Raw genomic sequence first — 16,042 nt, forward strand, 5'->3', positions numbered from 1 at the left:
ACCACCCTTATCCTAAATCCATATTTATTTAAACAGTAGATGATCCCAACAAACTGAAGTCATCTAACCACTTGTGCCATTTCATGCGGATCTAAGTAGTTTGTCATTTTTTTAGGAGGAGATGGTTCATGCACGGTTTCCATAGTTAATAGTTCGGCTGCTCGAATGAGTGTAAATACGGCAGCATGAGTTCTGTGCCGCCGAGACGGTGAAGACCAAACGGAGCCCAGATCTTCCCCACTGACACTAGGGGGCAGCACGTAGCACAGTTCCCAGCACGGTCCCGCCATCGCTCCTCCTGGACCCCGCCGGACTTCAGGCTGACGTGAAGGTCTCCGTACCGAGGCCCTGGGAGAGCAAGAGCCCGAGACGCCACCCTGGGCCCCATAATGTGAAAGAGGAAGCCCATTTCTGTCCTGCACTTCCTCTGTAAGAGCTGAAGGCTCACTTAACAATCTCTGAGCATGCTCTTCGCTGACAAGTTGAGCCTTATCAGGGCTTAGTTTGTAAACTCAATATTCTATAGAAACCGGATGAGAATTGCTGGTGTCTTCCTCTTGTAAGTCGCTTTGGATAAAAGCGTCTGCTAAATAAAGTAAAGTAAAGGCTGGAGGACATTTACATTTACAGCATTTACCAGACACCCTTATCCAGAGCGACTTACAATCAGTAGTTACAGTGGCTGTCCCCCCCGGGAGACACTCAGGGTTAAGTGTCTTGCTCAGGGACACAATGGTAGCAAGTGGGATTTGAACCTGGGTCTTCTGGTTCATAGGCGAGTGTGTTACCCACTAGGCTACTACCACCAGGACGTCAAGCAGGGTGAGATGAACGAGGTGAGAAGGACGTCTGCAAGGTAACGCAGCCACAGGGCTGGTTTTGTAACTTTACTACGCGGCGAAAATTCTAAAGTGGGCTTTTAAACAGACCTTCGCACATGACCTGACCGTGCGAGGAACTTGGTGAAAAGACGAACGAGAGCAACTGTGTGGAAGAAACGTTTCAGCCAATAATAAAATGAGGAAGGATACACATTCTGGTTCAGAGAAAGGCAGACAGACATCACACACACACACACACACACACACCAGGAAGTGATGTGGTGAGAGGTGTGCCAATGTGCAGTGTGTTCTGCATGCTGTGTGTGTGTGTGTGTGTGTGTGTGTGCTGACAGTGGACGAAGCCCTCGCTGCTGCAGCTGACCTGAGGATCACCTAATGGACCCAGGACGGTCCCGGAACAACCATGGGGTCCAGGTTAAAGTGAGTTCATCTCTCCTTCTCCTCCTCAGCCAGACGCCTTTTCTCACTTTTACTTCCCCTCCGTCGTCACGGCGATCTGAGAAGAGCAGGAGGAGAGGAGTTCTTGTCCTTCTTGTGATTGTCTTAAAAAACGAAATCCGCAGTGCGAGCATCACGAGCCCAGAGAGAGGTTCTTCTTCGTAGGTTCTCTAAATATCACCCATGTACCTCTTGACACGCCCGTCTTTGATGGTGATTTTGGCACCTTGCAGAGAGAACCCTGATCGAACGTTCTACTGGTTCTTTGAGGCCTCCTGTCCCATTGCCAAAGACAAAGGTACGGTCTTCTTTCTTTCTTCCTTTTTTAACTGTTCTGTGCACGTTAGTCGTTTACTTCTGCGCGAAACGCTCAACTTCCTGCCAATCCACCCAGCCCAGTAACCCGCAGAGGCCGGGCGACGTTGCCGCGGTTACAACCCCTTCAGCAAGAAAGACCGATCTGACGATCCGTCCGCTTCAGAGGTGGATTTTAAAGAGGACGGGAATTAGTGACAGTCAATTTTAAACCGAACAACGCACGCCGTGTAGGAATCGGACCACATCCTACCGCGTTCGAACAGTCGGTAGCTAAATGAGAAAACATCCGGTCGGTGGGCCATTTCGTGCAAAAGTCACCTTTGATATGAAAAAATAAATGCATAAAAAAAAAAAAACTTTTTTTTTTTTAAATGCAACCCTTTTTTTTTAAGAATTGAATGTAACAGTCACGTGCTAAGCCATGCCGTGGACATTACTGCCAGGGCCGGGACCAGGATTTATGGCTCCCAGGCATAAAAAACCTGGAGGGCCCTACATCAAACCAGACCTGCCACGGCTCCAAGGCTTTAGATTTAGATTTAGGTTTAAGGATCTATTTGAATTTTCAGACAGGACAGTTGTGCATAAAATAAAATAAAAAGCTAAACTATATTTAAAAAAAAACTGTCTTTGTTAAAGTGCAGGAGAAATATTACTATGGGCCTGTAAGACTATACATCGTGGTTGAAGAGATTATAATCATTTTGAAGAAAATAAAGATATAAATCAATATTTCAGCACATTTGTATGTTTTTTGTGTCCTCCTGTGATGGAATGACGTCAGTTTGTTCAGCGAACTTCTTTATTCTAATAAAAGTATTGATCCAAATTGAACAAAACTGTCACTGTGGTCTCTTCGGTCCTCTGCAGATCCCGGCGTGCTGTTTCAGTTCCCTGAAGACTTCAGCGATGAGGTAAAAAGGCCTAAACCTGACTTCCCCGCACGGAAGTCACACCTACTTACGGCTCCCGTCTCTCCCGCCAGGAGTCTCTGCGGAACCTTCCCCGCTTCTGCTTCCCATATGACATCGAGAGGTGAGAGGTGGCTTGATCCCGCTGTAGCCGGCGGCGGTGCCGAAGTGGGAAAATAACCCCTTGCTGTGGTTGGCAGGGTGAGGGAAACGGTGGCCGTTCAGCACTTCACCTTTGCCCTGACCGACCTGGAGGGATGTCAGCGCTTCGGGTTCTGCAGACTCACCTCCAGCTCCCAGACGTGCCTCTGCATACTGAGGTCAGACCCGCTTTAAACACGGCCAAACCGCGGCTCGGACCTCAGTGGCCCACGGTTAGAGCATAGATAATCTCACCTGGTGAGATTATCTATTTATCTGACCAAATGTCAAAGGTCCCCTGACATTTTTTTTTTTTTGGTTTATATATCGGTCTTGTTATAAGTCTCGTGGTGCAGAATTACAGCCACTTTGATCCAGTCCCACAACGAGACTCCCCGGGACGCGCCGTTTCACCGTCTGCGGCTTTAAATGCTAATGAGGAGGAGAGGGGCGGGACGAGGAGGAGGGCAGCCTGTAGAAGTTCAAACGGTGTCATCAACACCGTCCCCCAACCACAATGTTTGGGACAGACAGGACGTTGTGTCACCGTTTTTCCAGAAAAAAATTCAAATGTCCCGTGCGACTGAAATAAAATTGACATTCGTGCTCATTTTTACATCCAATCACAGAGCAACTGCAGCGCTTCGCACGTTTGGAATCCATGACGGTCCGTGGAGATCACGTTTTAGGGGAGGGGGCGGGAAATTCTCGGGGTGGAAAAAGCATGAGAAGCGGGAGGTAACCTTTCCCCTTATGACGTCATAAAATTCCGGATCCAACCCTCTGAGCTGCCGCTCCCTGGACGCCGAAGCAGAATGACCAAAGCACTCTTTATACATATCGCCATTTCTAGACACTGCAGGACCACAGAAAATAGTGCTCAGAGTCTTGGCAGTGGTGGCCTAGCGGTTAAGGAAGCGGCCCCGTAATCAGAAGGTTGCCGGTTCGAATCCCGATCCGCCGAGGTGCCACTGAGGTGCCACTGAGCAAAAGCACCGTCCCCACACTCTGCTCCCCGGGCGCCTGCCAAGGGTGATGGTTAAAAGCAGAGGACACATTTCACTGTGTGCTCCGTGTACTGTGCTGCTGTGTATCACAATGACAATCACTTCACTTTATCAATTTAATTCGCGTAGCATGAAACAATCCTGCTGAAGTCTTCCTCTCTCTTTTCCCGACCCTGTTCTGCAGTTACCTGCCTTGGTTTGAGGTTTTTTACAAACTTTTGAACAACTTGGCCGACTGCCTGACGAAAGGACAAGTGCGTATATCCACGCCCGGCGTACACGGGAGATTAAATGTGTTTAATTACGTGTTAATCACACTGAGCCCTTTCAGATGAACGAAATGCGAGAGTTGCTGTCAACCCTCTACGAACACCCTGTTCCGCTGGCGGACTCCCTGGTCACTCTGCAGCTGGTAAGTGGTTCCGGCGTCCGTTAGGAAGGACCTCACCCAGCGTCCCATTAACTGTCGAGAGCCTTGTGTCCCTATTCCGAGTTGACTCGACCCATTGGACAGAAACGTCCACTTGACGGGCCACGAGCCAGAACCTCAGCATTGTGAGCCTGAGTTGGACTGGACGAGACTAACCCACAAGCCTGGACTTTTGTAGAGCTGGACAAAACAAATATTTCAAAAAAATTCATTTAGCAGTTATTTTTTACATCTAACAATTTTTTTTTTCAGATCAATTACATTTTTCAGTTATTTAACATTAACATTAATGGACTATTATAGCCATTTATACATTCTAATTTACATATCTGAATAGTATTCCATGTCTGAATGTTATTTTTTAGCATTCCAATATGTTTATTGCTTTTGAACTCAAAATTACAAAATTCAATTAAAAAGTCACCCAGAATACAATAACCAAAGTGGGGTGGTAGTAGCCTAGTGGGTAACACACTCGCCTCTGAACTAGGAGACCCAGGTTCAAACCCCACTTACTACCATAGTGTCCCTGAGCAAGACACTTCACCCTAATTTGCTCCAGGGGGGGACTGTCCTGTAACTACTGATTGTAAGTCACTCTGGATAAGGGCGTCTGATAAATGCCGTAAATGTAACATGAGGGCTTGAATACAGAAGGTGTTTTATTAAAATAAACAGCATCCATGGAAGCCAGCAGTCCATCGTGGTGTCAGGTTGGATCAGTTTTTCAGGAAACACAAAGACACTTAAAAGCCATATATTAGTCATAGATCCTTTTTTTTTTTATTTATCAACTGATTTATTATATGAGGAATCATAAAAAGATGACTTAGGCAAAAAAATTATTAACCCTGAAATTTCGGCCGGGTTTTTAAGCTGCTTTGACATTTATCTCGTTCGTCAAAGCCTTCGCTAGTGGATCAATTTCCCGCCCACGTGCGATACGGAAATTCCAAGCTAAGGTGTCCCCTTATAGCCGACAATCGAGTATAAAGCGCAAATTACGGGAAAACACCCTTCTTTAATTGAAGTGCCTGCACGTCTGTGACGAACGGTTGTGTTTCTCGCGCTGTTGAAACCCATTTACATTTACGGCATTTACCAGACACCCTTATCCAGAGCGACTTACAATCAGTAGTTACAGGGACAGTCCCCCCCCTGGAGACACTCAGGGTTAAGTGTCTTGCTCAGGGACACAATGGTAGTAAGTGGGATTCGAACCCGGGTCTTCTGGTTCACAGGCGAGTGTGTTACCCACTAGGCAACTAACACCCTAGATATGAAACCCGCGTCGCTGCCACTCGCCGCCGCGCCATCTTTGTTTTACGTCCAGTGCGTCAGCGCGTTCGATGTTGCCCCCCGTCCTGGTGTGGAGCACCAGGACTCAGCATGGTCAGCATGGGGCCCATGCATCTGAACCCGTGAAATTCACCCGTGGCGACATCTGGAGAAGCTGGAATGGCGTTCGGCAAGGTTACAGAGATCGGTTCCTTTAAGACAGGACGTCATCGCGGATCTGACTCGCGCCAGCTTGCCTAGAGGCTCTTTTTTTTATCCCCGCTTTCACCTTCAGATCCCGTACTTCGTTGCCCCGGATCCACGGAGTTTACCGTCCATCCCGGAGAGTGTAAGGCTCCTGTCTCCTTCCTCTTCATCTTTCTCTTGGTTTCCCACCCATGATCTGATGTGAGGGAGATGTGTGCTCCAGAGGAACCTGACGGAGCTGGTCGTGGCCGTGGACGTGGGGAACCTGCTGCAGCTGTACGCCAGCATGATGTTCGAGAGGCGGATTCTCGTCTCCAGCCGGAAGCTCGGCACGGTGAGGCTTGGTGCATGTCCGCCGTCCTGGAACGAGGCCCCTGCTACACCGCGCCCCCTTTCTGTGCCGACAGCTCACCGCCTGCGTCCACGCCTGCGGCGGGATTCTCTACCCCATGTACTGGCAGCACATCTTCATCCCGGTGCTGCCTCCTCATCTCCTGGACTACTGCTGGTGAGAAATCGTGACGCTCAAACCCGCCCCAACGGGACACGCCCTGACACGACACGCTCTCGTCCGCAGCGCCCCCATGCCGTACCTGATCGGGGTCCACTCCAGCCTGATCGAGGTAACATTTTACTACGGCAAAATGAAAAGGGCTCGTTGGGGGGTTTACTTTGTTGACATCTCCGTCACACAGAAAGTGCGAAGTCACGCTCTGGAGGACGTGGTCGTTCTAAATGTGGACACCAACACCGTGGAAACGCCATTTGAAGACCTGAAGAAAATTCCATCTGATGTGGTAAAGTGTCTCTCTGGCTTCCTGCGTGGGCGGGGCCAATTCCAGTTGCGCTGCGTTACGATTCTGCATTTTGCGCGTGCAGGTGGCCGCTCTGAAGGTGCGCTTGAAGAAGCAGTCGGCATCTCCGGGGCCGGGCGTGTCTCGGGCCTTCCTCAGGGCTCAGGCGCTGCTGTTTGGTGGCTACAGAGAGGCCCTGACCTACCCTGCAGTAAGAGCGCGGCACCACACGCCCCGAGACAGGGGCGTGGCATCGGGTTCGGTAGTTTCCGTTCAGCCAATCAGGGTGATAGTAGCCTAGCGGGTAACACACTCGCCTACGAACCAGAAGACCCAGGTTCAAACCCCACTTACTACCATCGTGTCCCTGAGCAAGACACTTAACCCTGAGTGTCTCCAGGGGGGGAACGTCCCTGTAACTGCTGATTGTAAGTGATGGTGGGACGGTCAGTCACACGGTTGGACTATATTGCAGTGCTGCCATGGTTACACTAGATTCATATCACAGGTAAGGAAACAGTCCCGCCGCAGTGCCCCTGAGCAAAGTACCGTCCCCCCCACACACCGTTCCCCGGTGATGGGCTAAACACAATGACAAACACAACGAGTGTTTCACAATGACAATCACTTCACGTTCCACGGTTATATTTAGGCCAAGCGTGTGCGTACAAGTTTTTCCATTTTATATAGACGTTCTCTATATTGGGCCGAGATTAGAATTTCGAGGGGAATTATACTTGCCCTTTTAAAATCCCCTCAGAGCACATCGTTCCGTTAGGGAGGGAAAGAGTTCCTCTGCTGCTTCATAAACGGACCTGGAGAGTTCCTCAGTGGCCAACATTTACATTTACATTTACAGCATTTATCAGACGCCCTTATCCAGAGCGACTTACAATCAGTAGTTACAGGGACAGTCCCCCTGGAACAACTTAGGGTTAAGTGTCTTGCTCAGGGACACAATGGTAGTAAGTGGGATTCGAACCCGGGTCTTCTGGTTCATAGGCGAGTGTCTTACCCACTGGGCTACTACCACCCTACCAGCCAAAGCTTCCGTTTGGCTAATTGGACACTGATTGCTGTCACTCGGTGTCTGTAGTGATTAGGACTGTGCGGCAAAATACAAGCAACAGGCTCACTATTATTATACTCCGTTTTCTACCAAACATTTCTTTTACGGCATTTACCAGATGCCCTTATCCAGAGCGACTTACAGTCAGTAGTTACAGGGACAGTCCCCCACTGGGGACCCTCAGGGTGAAATGTCCTGCTCAGGGACACAATGGTAGTAAGTGGTGTTCAAACCTGGGTCTTCTGTGGAGTGGGGTTCAAACCTAGGCTACTTCCAAGGGTGGTAGTACCCAGGTTCAAACCCCACTTACTACCATTGTGTCCCTGAGCAAGACACTTAACCCTGAGTGTCTCAAGGGGGACACTGTCCCTGTAACTGCTGGTTGTAAGTCGCTCTGGATAAGGGCGTCTGGTAAATGCTGTGAATGTAAATGTTCTGGTTCATAGGCGAGTGTGTTACCCACTAGGCTACTACCACCTACCACTACTATCACCCATTCTTAGCTTTGTACATTTTTTCTTGCACGCTTGAAAGTGTGCCATAAAACGTAGTCGTTTTTGATCAGTCGTTAAACCAACTTTTGTGCGGTTGAATTACTAGCCCGAGACGTTTCTGTTATAAGGCCAGCGTGCGGCTTCCTGGATTCTCTGGCCGTTCTGCAGCGGCTCACTTCCTGTTGTTGTCAGACGTGCACGTACGAAATAGTGTGCGAGCGAACTTCCGTCCTCTCCTGTGCAGGACGGGCCCGTCTTCTTCAGCGACGAGTCCTTCCTCATTCATAAATCTCACAGCATGAGACGGTTCCTGGAGAGCGCCGTCCACCTACAGTTCTTCAAGCAGGTCCCTTCTCTACTTGAACTCTGCCGTGGCCGTGGATCCGTCCGGCGGCTCATTTGTAAGAAATGTCGCTCCTCTTCCCACTGCACATTCAGTTTATCGACGGGCGCCTGGAGCATCTGAATCGAGGAGAAGAACTCGCCGACCTCTTCGAGGAGGAGATCCTGCAGTGCGGCGCTTCATTAGGTGCGTGGGTGTGTGCACGTGCCTCTGAACATCTGCCACATCCTGACACTTTCATGGTCTGTTCTTCAACTTCCTTCAGCAGAAAGCCATAAATCCTACCAGCAGTGGGTGGACAACCTGAAGGTGAGTCCCAGCAAGGATCCGTCTTGCTTCCTTGCGTTCACTCCTTCGTCCGTTCCAACGTGGGACTGGTTTTGTTTTTCCGTCCGTTGGCAGAAAGGAGGCGGAGCCCTGCTCCTGACCGTCAAGTCCAAGGCCCACGTGTACAAAGGCGTAAGTTGACCAATTTAATAATTCCTTGATCCTTGAACTGATCTTTAGTGTTTTAGGCATTTTATTGTCCTGGTGAAGTTCATCACACGTTTATACTTTAATATGCACACAATTCTTAAGACATTTTAAGGTTCCGGTCACAAACTATATTTAAATATAATGAAGTGTGACTGCAGTGCAGCACCAGGATGGGCCAGTCGAGACAGCATGGACATTAAAGTAATGTCAATGAGACAATAAAACTGAACGCATAAATCCAGGTTACACCTCGAGGACCTCTAGTGGTCGGGGACAACTCCAAAGTGACTCGTTTTCTTCTTCCAGGGCAAATGTTACAACAGGCTTGGACTGAAGGACGTTCTCTCAGCCAAGGTAAATGTTTGCCGTAAACTCTGTACGAGACTCTGTTGCACCAAACCAAACTTCACATGCATCCTAGGAGCAGCACGAGGCCATCAGCATCCAGAGGGGAGGTTCGGTCACCGGGAAGCACCGGCGCGCCCAGTCGGACTGCTTGCAGAGCCGCCTGCCGATCACGCCGCATTTTGGACGGGTGAGCCACGCCCACTCCGCGTGACCCTGTAGTTTGAGCGCTCGCGTCATTGGTCACGACGCGTTCCGTCTTGGTCAGCAGTGTCTTGGGGTACCACCAAGGTGCCACTGAGGTGCCAGTGCGCAAAGCACCGTCCCCACACACTGCTCCCCGGGCGCCTGTCATGGCCGCCCGCTGCTCACTCAGGGTGATGGGTTAAATGCAGAGGACAAATTTCACTGTGTGCACCGTGTGCTGTGCCGCTGCGTATCACATGTGACAATCGCTTCACTTCAGTCTCGGCCGCGGCGCCCCACGCGGAAATGGCCAAGCCGGCACGGAGAAGACGGCGAACAGGAGACCAGCTGGAGACCAGACTGGGAGGACGGGTGAGGGGACCGGGTCGGGGGCGAATCGTCTGCCGTCGCGTTCGAGTTACGGAGGAATGAAGCTTGTGTGTTTGTTGCGTGGAAGGGACGTGGGGAATTCTGTGCAGGTTCCTGTTACCGACCTGGTGGTGCAGCTGGACCCGGCGGAGGAACCGGACGCCTTGTTGCTCCCAGACCCGGAAGAGATGGACCTTTTGGGGGAGATCTTTGACACCCTGAGCTCCCAAACTTCCAGGGAACACGGCCTGCTTTATGCCACTCGGAGTCTGGACCTGTTTGGCCCTGACAGTGCCGATTTCATCACTCGTGTGAGAACACGTGCTCCGTGGAGACCCGACTTTCCGCCGTCTCCTGAATTCCGAAGGTTTGTGGGAGTCTAACTTCTGCTTTGTGGTCTCCTGTAGAGCACCCTGGCTGCCCAGGAGAGCCACGAGAGCCTCACATTGTCCATGAGTGGCAGTCTGAGGAGCTGGGAGGAGGGACCTGAGGGCCTCGTCGAGGAGCGTGATGGTGCTGGCGACCGGCCGGAGAGCCCAGGAGCGGAGGGGAGCGGACAGACAGGGGAACTGAGCAGCTGGAGACACACGGGAGAAGACCCGACGAAGGATTCTGATTCTGACCTTCATGCTCAGGTGAAGAAGATGGGGTTGGAAGAAACTGAGGAGAGGTTGGACACTGAGACAAGTGTGGATGATGCAGGGGGAAACGAGGTGCAAGAAGAGCAGGTGAAGCACAACGAGGACGGGTTAGAACTAGGAAGTCCAGCCTCCCGGCCCTCAGAAAAAGAGAGCAATCTCCTCAAAACCCCAGAAACGTCTCCCGTACCCACCACGCTGAGCACTTCGGTTACCGAGGAGAACAAGAAGGCAGAGGAAAGAGACAGAAGTGCATCTTCACCCCGGGTCATGTCTGCAGTGGCTCGATTCCAGGTCCGGGACTTCCAAACAAAGTCCTCTCCAGACGCTGGGAATGTCCCGTGCAGAGCTGCAGCACAGGCTGCTTGCAACGCCATCTCCTCGGCGTCACCGTTAAAGGCTGATCACGATGAAGATCCGCCCCCTGTCAAGGTGTCAGAGCTGAAAAAGAGATTTGAAGGTTGATTGGCGGGCCGGGCAGCTCTTGCATGGTCACGACTGACATGATGGCAGTGACTCCTCAACATCGCCTCTAGTGGCACAAGGTGGTCTTACGAGGCGGCCTGGTCCACCGCAGGGCGGTTACCACAAATGTCTCAGCAATTTCTTTTTATGTTTGACAGTCAATTTCGGTTTTACTCAGATAAATTTATTTAGGCCAAAGCTTTTGTTTGCGTCTGTCTGCTTTCTCACTCTCTATCATCCATTTACGGCGTTTACCGGACGCCCTTATCCAGAGCGACTTACAGTCAGTAGTTACAGGGACAGTCCCCCCCCGGAGACACTCAGGTTCAAGTGTCTTGCTCGGGGACACGATGGTAGTAAGCGGGGTTTGAACCTGGGTCTTCTGGTTCACAGGCGAGTGTGTTACCCACTGGGCTACCACCGCACCACCATCCACAGCTTCGATTGCAGTGATCTAACCCTCTCCAGAAAAGCGCTCGTGAGCAGAAGCTGGGGCCGCTGCAGAATGATGGTCGTTCTCGCGCTTTTCTTCTCGTTTCCTCACACGGGCGGGAACAGCGCGTTAGAAACGCTTGCCTTCCTCCATTTCCGTTTCCGGAGCTCATGTTCCGTCTCTAGATCATCTGAACAAAACGACCAACAGAGGGATCCACCCGATGCTCGCTGGAGACCGTATTGAGCAACGTAGCAAACCGGTGAATGAGCTTTTAATGACAAAACAGATTTCAAAATTTTTTGGGATACAAAGACACATAAAGTTGGCCCGTTTAGACAACAAGGTCCTCCGTTTGTGCGAAAGAACGTACGACACTCAATGGCCACGGCGTGAGAAGAACAGGAAACTAGGGTGTACCTGACAGAACTAACAGCCCACACCAACAATGTCAACTACGAGACGTGATTCCGTGAAGGTGTGTGCGAGTTGAAATAAATAAAGGCGTGAGAGGTGGCCCCGCCCCGCCCGGGCCTCAGATGAGCCGCTCCTCTTTGGGCAGGGGCAGCTCCAGGCCGGGCCTCTCCACGCCGTGGCGCCGCGCCTGCTTCTGCTCCTCGTGGCTGGGCTGGTAGCTGCCCTCCGTCCGGCGCCTCCTGCGGACCACGCAGGTCAGGGCGGCCACGGCCGTCGCCGCCGCCGCGGCCAGCAGCAGCAGCAGCTCCGGCGTCGCTCCCCACGCCATGTCCCCGAACTGCGGGGGGGAAAAGAGCAAAACACGTTCCTTCATTCCGTCAGTGCACTTCCATTTAGGCCCAACATTTACTTGTCTGAGTTCGATTAACTCGAGTGTTGTTTTTTTTCCGTTTTCCTAACAGGTAGCCAATCGAATGTCTCCAGAGTTTAGAGCCAATCACGCCAACTGATGCTGGACAGTTTGCGCATCGCCGAGGTCTCTTTGTAGGAATTGTGAATACACACGTTAACGCAGAACACCATCAATATAACGCGGTGTTCTGCTGCGGCGGTAACTGCGTCGTTCGGCCACGTCCCACCGATTCCGGTTCGGCGAGTCTGTGGCATGATAGGACGTTGGAGGAAATAAAAGCGTATCGGCGTGATGTTCTCCTGCTGGTTATGCTATGTTGGGACACGCCCGTGTTAACTTGGGTGGTAGTGGCCTAGTGGGTAACACACTCGCCTCTGAACCAGAAGACCCAGGTTCAAACCCCACTTACTACCATCGTGTCCCTGAGAAAGACACTTAACCCTGAGTGTCTCCAGGGGGGGACTGTCCCTGTAACTACTGATTGTAAGTCGCTCTGGATAAGGGCGTCTGGTAAATGCGGTAAATGTAAAATGTAAATGCAACTTCTATCTGGTCACCCTGCACATACAGAGGTAAATAAGAGGGGCTGGTGATGGACACTCATATCGGACAGCTGCACTTGAGCGTCCCTTTTTCGTTGGGTCGTGAGGACTTTGCCGAGAGAATTTCAGATCGTGTTCTTGTATCCGGGTTTCGTCCAGACACCAGGAAGTCCGTGTTGACATGTGACCGACGGACACCGACTTTTATTTAGATTCAGCAGAAACGCAGACACCACCACCATAGCCAAAGTTCTCGGGGAGGGGAAAAAGGGGACACGTTTTTACCGCTACAATGATGAGCGATTTTTGCCCCTGCTACCGCATTTTATTCACAAAATTTTCCCCGATGACAATTCACAAAAGTAGCGCAACATTGTCACCATTAAGTCATACTCTCAGATATCAGTTGATGTGATTGGCTGTAAACTTTGGAGACATTTGATTGGCTACCTTTTGAAAAGGCGCCATCAGGCCACAAATAAATGTAAGGTTATTCACAAACATATACGGTGGCTTGTAAATGCAGGTTTTATCAGACATTTGTGCATCATATATATATATATATTAGTTGAGAAATGCATTTGTGAACGGTTTTACATGATTTGTGGGTCATAAATTATATTTGTGAATCTTGTTACATTTGTTCCTGAATCAAGTAATATATTCGTGAACGGTGTGAAGGTTTCGGTTCGAAACTCACGAATAAATACCTCCATCCTGGAGCGGCGCACATTTTCAGTAGTTCACGCTACCTTATTAACAATGTTAATAATTAAACCAGCAGAAAGCGAGAAGTAGATCAGCTGAACGGCAGGGCATGAAAGTACCGTGAGGTCAGGCTGGACGCGGACCAGGCTCCTCACGTCCAGTCATGCGGTGCATTCCCCCGAGAGTGTCCCTTCAGACGGCAGGCCTAGGACATGATCCTGCGGACATACAAAAAAAAAAAAAAAACACCCAAATCTACTTTAACGGATGAAACTGGGGTCACACATTTTTGTCAAAGCACCGGAACACGAATTTTTCTAATGGGGAAGGTTTCGGTGGGAGTTAATCATTCCTCTGGACAAACACGGTCGTCTCCAGGGTCCAAGGCCGTGGAGCCTGGCGCTGGCAGGACATCGTCTGCAGCATCCCAAGCAAACATTGGGTGCCACCAGGTTCCTCCTTTCCCCACATTGTCTGACGAGGCCCGGATTCGAACCCGTGGCTCTGCAAACGAGTCTCTAGTCACAGCTACATTGGGGTTGTCCTGGCCTGAAGGAATGTAAACTCTGGTATGTCGCCATTCGAGCCCGGCCGGCTTCACGCGATGACGTCAGCGCCGTTTTCGGTCCCCGGACGTGCGTTCCTGAAAGATGGGTCTTCTGCCGGTCATTTGTCGTCATTTACGAACTTCACCGCGCATCACCTGCAAGACCTTCACGCCACGCCACGCCACACCACCACACAGCTTCTTCTTCTTTCCTTCTTCTTCTTATCTTTTATCAGATGTGACGGGAAACGAAAGAAAGTTGAAAGACAAAAGCGAACCCGAGCTCTCACCTCCTGGCAGAAGATCCACGGCGAACGCAGTTATTATATTTATTATCGCTGTTTTAATATATTTTTGAACTCCCTCCGCATCCGAGCGACGCGCAGCAGCTCACCTGGTGCCGCGCACACCTGCGCCGGGAAGCTGAGGGGCGGGCCACGTGGTCGGCGCGGACCAATCACAGCGCGGCGGGGCGGGGCTCCGGGCCGACGGGAAATCGATACAGTTATTGTGGTTTACTACGGAGGTTGTAGAGGCGGTCCAATTAATTTATTTTTTGTACAATTTGCACTCTGTACTTGCATGTTATCATTTGCTTTTTATAATAATAATAATAATAATAAAAGTAATAATAATGTTTTTGTGTATAGTGACAGCTTCATTTATTTAGTCTATTGCAGTGCATCATTAAACGTGTCTTGCAAAATCCCTCAACTTCGAAATGGGGTATGTGTGTAGATAAAAACGTGAAATAAATATCCAATATCATTTGATTGTTGAATAATCCACAGCTATAGCTGATCATCTGAATGTTTAATGACGAGTTCGTTTGTGAAAGGAAGGCTTTGTACTCCTCTGTTGCTCCACGCTTGTTGAATTAGTGAGTAAAATGCTCCCAGCTACTTGTTCTGACTCCAAAACAAATATGTTGTGTTTGCATAAAGCAGGGATCTCTATTTAGCAGGATGTGAGCCACGCCCTGGGCTGCCCTGCTGATCAAAACAGCCTGTTCGATGCTCAGTGTGTCTCAATTACTACAAATTCATTCAGCAGGATACTGGGTGCAGGGCGGGGCTTCAGCAGGTAAACTCCGCCCACACATGGTCCAAGCCGGTCTTCGAACCCACAACCTTGGTGGTGTGGGGCTACGTATAACACTATAAACGTGATCATACCCCATATTACATTAAATACTGATGAGATGTTTTTTAGAAATATGTGTATAACTAATGCATTTTCATGAGGTCCGTTTGCTCATTAATTCTCCTGTGTCGTGGGCCAATGCTTCAAATTTTCATTTTGCTGCACCGTTACTGACATGCACACAACAACATTCCGTGAGTATGTCTGGATTCGCGGGCGGGGTCTTCTGGAAGGAGCGGTCGTTGTTCAAGACCGCAGCCTCCTCGCTTTGTTGCGCTGGGGACGGTCGCTTGTGCCTGGACGTCTAAATCTGCTTCGAAGCCTCGCAGCTCAAAGTGGCAAATCTTCAACAAATTAAAAAGTGCCGCAGCGGACGGCAAACAATGGACAGAACGCAGCCTTTGCTCTCTGTGCGTGAGCTGCCAATCAATAGCCTGTTTAGGCTTTCCAGGGTGCCAAAGGTCAAATTTCAGCATGAGCACGCTGTCATTTACCGGAATGGCCTCCAGTAACGGCTTTCGGTTTTCTCGATTCGCCATCGTCTCTTCCCAAAAGTGCAGGATTGGAACACGTTGGGCTCTTTGTGTGGTTCTTACGTTTACATTTACGGCATTTACCTGACGCCCTTATCCAGAGCGACTTACAGTCAGTAGTGACAGGGACAGTCCCCCCCTGGAGACACTCAGGGTTAAGTGTCCTGCTCAGGGACACGATGGTAGTAAGTGGGATTTGAACCTGGGTCTTCTGGTTCACAGGCGAGTGTGTTACCCGCTATGCTACGTACCAGCCCTGCATAACTCTGCATAAGAGAGTTATAATAAACTACTAATAAAACAAAACATGGATCACATCTCCAGGGGTCACGGCTGGGTTATGGTGCAACTCCTACATGCGAGTGTTCATAAATTCAGCGGATAAGTTGCAGAGGTAAACAGGTTGTCAAGCGCGCATTTCTGTCTCTTATCGCCGGGCAGGATGGACGAGGACGCATCTGGTGTGTGCATGGCTGGACTTTCCAGGTCCGAGCGGGGCTCTGACTTAGAGCCATGACCTTTTCCTCCTGTGCTGGAAATTCCCAACTTTTTGGC

General features: G+C 50.3%; 1 protein-coding gene and 1 long non-coding RNA gene across 3 annotated transcripts; one reads left to right on the top strand and one right to left on the bottom strand.

Annotated features, from left to right (window-relative positions):
- The first annotated feature begins 1,072 nt into the window (after nucleotides 1-1,072).
- LOC114785657 (DENN domain-containing protein 1B-like) lies at nucleotides 1,073-10,950 on the top strand. 2 transcript variants are annotated; one of them, XM_028972127.1, is made up of 22 exons: nucleotides 1,073-1,262; nucleotides 1,514-1,578; nucleotides 2,469-2,512; nucleotides 2,584-2,633; nucleotides 2,710-2,829; nucleotides 3,842-3,911; nucleotides 3,989-4,069; nucleotides 5,661-5,714; nucleotides 5,796-5,906; nucleotides 5,980-6,080; nucleotides 6,150-6,195; nucleotides 6,268-6,369; nucleotides 6,452-6,577; nucleotides 8,174-8,275; nucleotides 8,368-8,458; nucleotides 8,538-8,581; nucleotides 8,675-8,731; nucleotides 9,056-9,103; nucleotides 9,171-9,284; nucleotides 9,561-9,652; nucleotides 9,738-9,960; nucleotides 10,057-10,950. In XM_028972127.1, exons 1-22 carry the CDS (start codon nucleotides 1,246-1,248, stop codon nucleotides 10,750-10,752), a joined length of 2,454 nt encoding a protein of 817 aa, XP_028827960.1. In that variant the 5' UTR covers nucleotides 1,073-1,245; the 3' UTR covers nucleotides 10,753-10,950. The 2 variants fall into 2 exon arrangements, with proteins under 2 accessions (XP_028827960.1, XP_028827961.1); XM_028972128.1 differs by having other exon boundaries at nucleotides 8,541-8,581.
- Nucleotides 10,951-11,442: 492 nt separating this feature from the next.
- LOC114785919 (uncharacterized) lies at nucleotides 11,443-14,238 on the bottom strand. The gene is made up of 3 exons (XR_003749120.1): nucleotides 14,102-14,238; nucleotides 13,384-13,482; nucleotides 11,443-11,939 (listed from the first exon to the last, which is right to left on the bottom strand). It is a non-coding gene; the product is annotated as an uncharacterized LOC114785919 (long non-coding RNA).
- Nucleotides 14,239-16,042: the final 1,804 nt, after the last annotated feature.

Source organism: Denticeps clupeoides, chromosome 3 (assembly GCF_900700375.1).
Source record: "Denticeps clupeoides chromosome 3, fDenClu1.1, whole genome shotgun sequence".
Lineage (NCBI taxonomy): Eukaryota > Metazoa > Chordata > Actinopteri > Clupeiformes > Denticipitidae > Denticeps > Denticeps clupeoides.

What these genes read in the sequence shown, in the direction of transcription:
- LOC114785657 (XM_028972127.1), top strand. An exon ending in AGACCAGACTGGGAGGACGG is followed by an intron (nt 9,653 to 9,737) that starts GTGAGGGGACCG and finishes GTTGCGTGGAAG; the next exon opens with GGACGTGGGGAATTCTGTGC. An exon ending in GTGCCGATTTCATCACTCGT is followed by an intron (nt 9,961 to 10,056) that starts GTGAGAACACGT and finishes GGTCTCCTGTAG; the next exon opens with AGCACCCTGGCTGCCCAGGA.